Source organism: Dysidea avara, chromosome 10 (assembly GCF_963678975.1).
Source record: "Dysidea avara chromosome 10, odDysAvar1.4, whole genome shotgun sequence".
NCBI lineage: Eukaryota > Metazoa > Porifera > Demospongiae > Dictyoceratida > Dysideidae > Dysidea > Dysidea avara.
This window is the reverse complement of record NC_089281.1, coordinates 16381177-16389880: the sequence shown is the minus strand read 5'-3', so window position 1 is coordinate 16389880 and position 8704 is coordinate 16381177. Positions and strand designations below refer to the sequence as shown.

Genomic DNA, 8704 nt, shown 5'->3' with positions numbered 1-8704 from the left:
GAAATAAGTATTCTGACGCCTGGCAGTGCACAATTGGTCCTCCATCGCCATCAAGATGGAGTAAACTATTACATGAAGGTTGACGGCAATGATGACAATAGACTGACCTTCACAGCAGATCCCAATGAGAAGAGCACATTCACGTCAAGGATACGAGAGGATAACATATACGATGTATTCTATGTTGAGCCTTCTACTAACAACAGGCTGTGTCTACAAGGTGTGTTCCCTTCAGTCAATGGAACAGTTGACTACACTCAGGCATATGCACGAGTGGGAGACTGCAGTGATCATATTAACATTAGAGGCAATGTGGTACCTCTTAGTGCTATCTCCATTAACAACGAAATGGCTTGCTAACAAAGACTTAAACTGTATATTATAATACGAATTTTGCGTCAATGCAATTTTATACATGTACATTTTTAAATATTTTTTAACCTACTGTAATTTTTTATCAGCGAATTGTATTTGTATTTTTAATGACCATTTAACAAATCAACAAATTCAATTTTAAAATGGAGACGGTGTAGATGTAGTTTACAATATTCACTCTTGTTGAGGTCAGATTACAACATTCTTGGCTAGACTGGATCAAGTTAACAGTTAGTACATACCTAAACCATTTACAGTTTAGTTAGAAGCCATTCCCCGGAAGGCTATAAAGTAACGCTGCATTTTAGTGGCTGCTTCAATGCAAGCTTATATATAAGACCAGCTGCTCACACTGCTTCAAAGATAGTGTATTTGTTTTTAAGAGTAAGACAAGAAACATGGTGGCTATTCTTGCAATGTATTTGTTTGCTGTGGAAATTCTTACAATGGAGACAGCACATAGGAGATTTCTAGTACTGCAGGATACCAATGGTGAACTCCAGTTCAAAACTGCTTGTCTTGGTACTGACTTATGTCACAGAGGTAAGCTTTAAGCAAACAGAAATGAACCAGCATAGTTACACAATCTTACACAGGGAGACTGGAAATTTCTGTAGTAGGCAGTAATCCTGACATGTTAACAATGAATGTAAGGGATGTGATTATTGGGTTTAAAGATGAGCTATTACAGAAGACGTTCTACATAAGGGCAGACCCATTGTACAATCATATATCAACAACCTCAGTAAGTTAAAAACATCACATTCACCTACAGTGCTGTGTGTGTACCATGCCTTAGTACAAGACAGCATTATAACCAACCTGTTATCAAGTTAATTGTTTGCACAAGCCTACATCAACACAGCTTCAGAACCAGTAAAGATCTTATTGCTTTTTAATTGCTCATTATTGAGTTACAACACCAAGGAATTTTACTGTCAATCAAACTCACTTAAAGAGCACCACAACAATGGTTTAATGACACTTACACCATAAGAAAAGCTGTTGCAATTATAAATATTAATATTCATTATGTGCTAATTGCTTACCAACATAACCAACAACACCAGGATGGTAAACACATAATTTTATTGTTTTAACCGCACAATTTATTGTTGTAACCGCACAGGACCAGCACAATGCTACAGTGTTTCAGATGGTTGTCAATACATCACACAAACAATACCAGATTACCTTCCTTGATACAATGACTAACAAGACTATGATACCATTGGCTCCACACAATGATGAGGGGAAGGAATGTGCAGTTGGTGACCTGAAACTCGTTGACATGAATGACAGCAGACTGACAGTACATCAAAAGACCAAATTTACAAAAGCAAAATTTGTGTTGTACGATCATGTACACAGAAAACATTTTGTAGATAGTCCTGAATGTTGTTGAATAGATTAATAATGCTTTTAAAAAATATCAGTTATACTATGTTACATCAGATATACAGTGTGATATGCTAAACACACATTACACAGTGGTGTGTGTACATTCTAGTCAACAATATCAAATTTACACAGTGGAATTTGGATAGTCTGAGTGAGTTACGTACATCAACAATATGTAAGACTAACCAACTGAAATGATAGGATGTTTACAATGTGAGATCTCCAGCAAAACGTCACCAATTTTAGACATTTTAAGAAAATAGATGGTACATTAGAGTACATTAAATAGCATAATAGTGCACTTAATAGCTAAGCCAAACTGAAGCAGTTGTGACTAGCAGAATTAGGCAAGAAGCAGTACGATGGTACGCAGTACCCATAACCACTACCTTAAAATGGATAAGTGCTGACAATTGAGATGCCATTACAATCATTTTGTTGTACTTTATAAACACTTACAAAAACACATTCTATGTTAATCGTAATGACGAAGTCTCAAATGCTTGTCGTAATCTTTCCCATATGTTCATTCCCTATAAAATATATATATCAACTATAATATTTACATACTAGTATAATTTATTGTATACACACAAAATACACCACTGGTACAACACCATTTATACTATAGCACATGACAAGGCACATTTGATAGGATTCATACTCTGGGATAGGTCAGAGAATTCTTAAACTAATTATTAACCCATCAAATAGTCATACACTAAGGGACTCTCCACAACTGTCATCATCATCATTAAACTAGCAGAGTTCTCTTGCCACACAGAGACAAACAAAATTACCACCACCCAACAAATATTAAATTGACAGTTCTCTCTTACGATATAACAACAGTACAACATGGGGTCATGGTCCGTTACCATGTTAATGATGAAATAGTAACAATGACGTTGTGCTCTTCTGACAGAGGCACAAAAGTTCATACGTATGACATATGAAGTAATATATATATTGTATCATTACAAGAAAAATAAGGAAACCAGAATGTAATAAGTTCATAGAATCACAATGCAAAAAAAAAACAAAAACAAAAAAAAACACCTTTAGTTCTACTTTGTCACAGTAGCATTAAGCATCAAAACTTCAAGAGTACAATATTATATGCCTTTAGTAATACTTTATCCTATACCCGTGATATCAAAGAGATTCACTTCCTGTGGGTTTGTACTGGAACTAGCATGTTTTCATGTTGTAAACATGCAACGTTCTATACTAAATGTAGGGCTCAGGAGAATGTGAAGTAGACATTATGACTTGTATTCCCTTTCATCTACATGTTAACACCTTGATAATGTGATCAACAGCTGGTGTTAACTGTCACACTTTACAACTAAACAATTAATCAAAAATTACACAAAAATTTCAAGCTGTGTCACTTTTAAGAGTTGACAGCAGCTACACCAAAACAACCACAAATATGATTCAACTACAGGCCCCAGTTTCTGTGTGATAAGCTTGCAACAACATCAAGGAAACTACCATATGTACCAGAAATAGGAAGAGAGAAGGAATGGACAATTATAAACACTTCCTTAAGTTAAGATCTTCCCATGCCATGTACACAGTTGTTGTGAGAACAATCAAAGAATTCTTTGGGACAATATGATCAGATCTTGAAACAATATATAATCATACACAATTAGTAAGATCAGCCAATTTTGGTTAGCCGACTATTGTATGGCTGTGACGGTTCTAACTGTGCAGTGCTTCCCATACTGGTTTGATGTGTTATTTACCTAGGGGAATAGTTGCCAAGTCTGTTCCACTAAAAGTTTTCAAACTACAAAGCACATGATAAACATGTGACAGCGTTGACCACAACTCCTTGACCTAATGCCTTGCGCTTTGTGGGGGGAACTAAAGGATGTCTGCACTTCAACATGAAGTCTTACTACTAACTTCTCATGCACACACAAACAGAATTGAAGCATACCATTTATAGAACACTTATGAATGTTAAGGGAAGAATTCTGCAAATATTTCTGACCAATAAACACATTATAACTAACTGATTTGTGGTCCAGGAAGTAACTATAGAAAAGCAACGTTTATTAGAAAAAGAAAGAAGAAAAAAAAACACTACAGTCACAGTTTCTGTTACTGATAACCTTAAGTAAAAGGTGGAAAACGGAATTTATAGTTCCTGTTTTGGTAAACAAAACTACAGCCACTCGGGATAGCTGACTGACATCTGACACTAACTATTTTTAACTACAAAGGACCCGACTGTACAACAATGAACAACAATATATAGTGTGAAAGATACAAGATATAGAGTATTGTTACCATAATCAGATATTTTCTATATCTTTTGGGACAGATACAATAACAGGTAACTACGTTCCCATCTGTAGGATACCAGGTTTTTGGAAAATTTTTACACCTCCTGGCTTTATTTTCTCATTGTTGTGGCGTGCTTGTAAGGTACACATCCTCAAATTCTCAGACCACATGTACAGATATATCCTATACAATGGGAAATATTGGAGGGGGAACAATGGAAACTATACAATATACACGATTCCTTAAATGCTGCCTTCTAACTATGGAAATATCATTTTGTAGCTGGGACATTAAACACCAGCTGCTCGTTGGTTTGTACTAGAGTTAACCTTGTCTTGCTCTTGAATTGGCTATTGATATAAGAAACTCACTCAGCATAGCAATTTTTTTTTCAGTTGTGCATAATTGCAAAACCATTAATTTTCTCACACAAGAGCCATTGATGTTTGCTTTAAAAACATTGCATCTATAGTAACCATTAGTTACGTGAATGAAATGAAATGCCACTTTAGCTACCTGGTCACCTTAGCTTAGCTTTGAAACTAGCCACTATAATGAGGTGGTTTTATTGAAGAGGCGGCAACTATGTAAGACTTGATTGATAAACAGGTATATGGTCTCAGATATGTATTTGGTGTTGCAGTGTATTTTTAAAATTAAAGCAGTATTACACAATCAGTATGGAATATTCACTGAAAGCAAACAGACGTAAATATTATCACAAAATGATTCACAAGGATAATTTTATTTACAGGTGTTGACATACGTTACTCACACACATAGGGAGATGCCAGATGTAAAGCAGTTCACCATCTTACATAACACACATCGCCAAAACAAGAGTTGTTGTACACTTCCCACAACCAAATATTGCCTATTTGCTGACATGTAAAGCACTGTGATTTGTATCATACTGAAATAAGCTTAAGTTGCCATACAGTATATTCTAAACATGTCCTAGGAGATTGTCTACCAATCAACAATGTTGATATGATAAGAGCCATGACTTGACAGGAAGCAGTGACAACATATATCACATGATGCTTGCGCATAAGCAACTCTGATTGAATGCAAAAAATAATATTGCAATTGTCTCCATTAGGTAATGCAATAGGTTACACTGTGAGTAATGATGAGATGGTGTGCAATTACAGTGTCATAATTCATATAGTTTAATAACCAATTTGGAATTCAATTACGCTGGCAAATATGATGCCATGTGTGTATATAATCTTTTACAGTATGTCCCATCACTGTACATTTCACAATACCTTCCATATTTCACTAGGCTACAGGAATTCAATACAAAATTCCAAGTGCAGAAATCTCTCATGGCTTAATACAGTGTATGTAATCTACACTGCTATGGAAGCTCTACTACTGTAAGTCATGTTTATGGAAATAGCTACTACTGGATTGTCCAGAATTCAACACTACATAATGAATATTATTAAAAAGATACACAGTATCTTTTTCTTCACCACTCGACACAACTTGGGATCAATACACTGTACCCATATCAATTGCATACCTGTTTTCCATAATAAAAAATGGCGGTATCCTAATTTTTCACACTTTTGGATGTCTTTTTTTGATAGGGATTCACTAACCAAAGTTGGTCAGTTAATATAAACAAATACTTACTTGATTAAATAACAGAATTATTAAATTAGTATCAAATTTTACGAAGAATTAGATCTCAAAATTCACAGCACTGAGTCATCACGACAACTTTTGTGAACTAAAAACACTATAACAATTCTCTTGCTGGTTGGTTTCAGCCTACATGTAGAGGTAATAAATCTGATGAAACCGTTAGCAAATTACAAGTGTATTCACTCATTTTCAAGTTAGTTTACCAGACATGATTGATATTTAAAACAGAACATGCAGGTAAACATGCAGAGCAAGTCGTAAGAAGCCCGCACACTTTACCTATCACTTTTCAAATGTAGCACACATAACCATCTTTGTGAACTGACTACTGAAAATGGGTCACAACTATTGTTACAGTGTACAAGCTTTCTATGAACCCACAAAGAAGCATTGTTCAATAGGATGGATTCATGTACTATACAATTACCTCTCTGGCCGCCAGTATGGTTACAACAGTACTGCATGGATGCCTTCAGAGAGAACACATAACAGAACACAGAATGGTTATTTAACTATAGCAAAACTCGTGATACACATTCTTGCTTCTCAGTCTATTGGTTGTCAGCCTACTGGCCAAGATCATTTGAAATTTGACTTGCTATATCAGGGTAGGATGTTTGATATACCACATGCAAACAATAAGCTGCAGTTAAGGGCAATAGTTATGCACTTTACAAGTGGAAAAAACAAAAGAAAGAGTGACTGTCTTTAGCAAATTTTTACATGGACGTAAAAAAAAGTACTACAATGATATTCTCCGTTGAGAATGGCATTGGCAAAGAATGCATGCTTAGTACTATTTGTCCTCCCTATACCATAATTTTCAATTTCACTGCAGCTCCTTTTAGATGAGACCACACCTAAGATTGGAATCTATGGAATCCCAACCCATCATATCCATTTCAGTAATAACATTGCATGAAGACCTATAACTGATCGGGCCTTCAATGTTGTCACAGCTACAGAGACTTGTGTTTAAGAACTACAATAGAATGACCATTCCTACTATGCCAGTTAAACGTCAGCACCTACGTAAGCATATATATATATATGTATAGAATTATTGCAGCAGATATTTTAAGGCATACAATGGAGCCTCTCTTACAGGACTCCCAAGTTAAGTCCGACAAGAGAGAAATATCTTGACAATAAGAACAAAGATTTTGGCCCCAACAGGTACATAATTGTAGGTCTAGTTCCATGCATTTTTAACTTCTGAAAGAGAATTTTGTGTACATCAATACTACAGTAACTGCTGGCTGAAAGTGGCCATTGCAGAGAGGTTCCAACACTTCTCAGTAACAAGTTTGGCAGCACACAAATAAGGATATAAGCCACGCTTATAAATCAGTTCATTAAAGGACACAATCCAATAGCAGAACATTTAGTTTCATTAGAGGACAAAAGACACAAGAATGGTTGCACTACTACAAATAGAAGTAGACAAGAAGTGTGCTGAAAGTGCAAACACATAGCAACCACTCTGTAAGCCTGCCATATTGGGAATTGAAATATTTGAAGTAATCAATACAATTCACATGTTAAGAGTGTGGCTTTGATTTAGAATTACACAACTAAATATCATGTTGCGTGCTACATACAGTGTATGCTAAAATAGGGATCACTTGTGAGGTACAAGAGTTTTACAGAAGTTAAAATTCCGAGTATTCTGTATAGAATTGGGTACTGCCTTGCTGAGCAATATTACAATGTAAGTAATTCAGTTAGAATAAAAATATGTATAACTATGTAGTTTTTAAAATTATGTACCTGTCGGTGTAGATGCATTTGAAGTTGTACGTAGTTGATTAACATGCTCCTAAAATCAGACACCTTCTGGGTGTTGAATCTCGCCAGTTCAGCCATGGATTCTGCCACAAATTCACTACAAAAGCAAAACATTGCAAATGTTACACAAGCAGAAGTAATTGGAGGTCAATTTTTTGGATGATGTACAATTTTTTTAGGTCGCACAGAGATCTTGGAAAGTTACAAAGTTAACAAACCAAATTTACCCTTTGTATCTTAAAATAGCTGTCTACTTTCAGTGTTTGTCTAATAATTCAGTAGCCATATCATTACTTTTTTCTGCAACCGTCCAGTAGAAGCAAAACAATTCTGAAAATGACCTCAACTTTAACTGCAACAATTCTACATCCTAACTTAAAGCATACACATCCTAAGATCTAAGATAAAACACTAGCGGCTTCAGCACTTCCTTTAGTGATCTCTTAACATACAACCAAAGTTTAGGTACATATGTGATGAGGTCTGAGGGATAACCTACTCAAGTTGTTGCTGATTCTGTTTCAATTGGCTGTCTGCTTCCTTTAATTCACTGTCCACTTGTTCCATAATGCCATTGTATGAGCTGTCACCTCCTCGTAACTTGGTCCCCAGCACACGTAAACTGAACCCAGATCCACTGCCAGGATCCTATAAAGAATAATTAGAACAGAAATAATCATCTATTTGAGTACTATAGCATTTTAATCAAATAAAGTAAGAATGAATTGTACAAGTATGTAGTGTGTGTGTGTGTGTGTGTGTGTGTGTGTGTGTGTGTGCGTGTGCATGCGTGCGTGTTGTGTGTGTGTGCACATGCATGCTTATAGTGATTCCAACATTTGACTAATTACTTAAACCTCCAGTCCATATAGGGCATTCATCCTATATTCACTGCTACTCAGTGGATATTGCATCATCACCTTCAAGCACTGATTTTTGATGAGTCTAAGTACTTGTGTGTGCTATTTGTAAAGTAAAAGAGCCTGAACAACTCTTAACACTCTCTATCAGGACAAGTGGCTGCAAAGGCATTCATAAAAGATAAAACACAGCTATATCCAGAGTGTTACGCTCCTTTGCTCCTTGCGGCGCTTATGAGCACCTGGTGTGTGTGTGTGTGTGTGCGTGCGTGTGTGTGTGTGTGTATGCATACGTGTAAGTGATTGTGCGCATGTACATACAT

General features: G+C 35.9%; 2 protein-coding genes across 4 annotated transcripts in view; one reads left to right on the top strand and one right to left on the bottom strand.

The window, feature by feature from the left end:
• The first annotated feature begins 710 nt into the window (after window positions 1–710).
• Window positions 711–1883, top strand: LOC136237285 (uncharacterized). Its single transcript, XM_066027631.1, has 3 exons — window positions 711–918; window positions 972–1120; window positions 1505–1883. The coding sequence occupies exons 1-3, from the start codon at window positions 774–776 to the stop codon at window positions 1778–1780; spliced, it is 570 nt and encodes a 189-aa protein (XP_065883703.1). The 5' UTR covers window positions 711–773; the 3' UTR covers window positions 1781–1883.
• Window positions 1884–2162: 279 nt separating this feature from the next.
• LOC136237284 (sorting nexin-4-like) overlaps window positions 2163–8704 on the bottom strand; it is a 31554-nt gene continuing 25012 nt past the window's right edge. For 2 of the 3 annotated variants that reach the window (XM_066027628.1, XM_066027629.1), the window contains exons 12-14: window positions 8021–8169; window positions 7504–7618; window positions 2163–2309 (exon numbers count right to left, since the gene is read on the bottom strand). In XM_066027628.1, coding sequence (XP_065883700.1) covers window positions 2247–2309; window positions 7504–7618; window positions 8021–8169 — 327 coding nt within the window. In that variant the 3' untranslated portion in view covers window positions 2163–2246. The remainder of the gene's footprint in view (window positions 2310–7503; window positions 7619–8020; window positions 8170–8704) is intronic. The other variant, XM_066027630.1, reaches the window with a different exon arrangement.

Excerpts from the sequence above, each read along its gene's own strand:
- LOC136237285 (XM_066027631.1), top strand. The coding sequence starts at position 774 with ATGGTGGCTATTCTTGCAATGTATTTGTTTGCTGTGGAAATTCTTACA. Across the intron at positions 919-971 it reads TACTGACTTATGTCACAGAG|GGAGACTGGAAATTTCTGTA; the intron begins GTAAGCTTTAAG and ends AATCTTACACAG. Across the intron at positions 1,121-1,504 it reads ATCATATATCAACAACCTCA|GACCAGCACAATGCTACAGT; the intron begins GTAAGTTAAAAA and ends GTAACCGCACAG.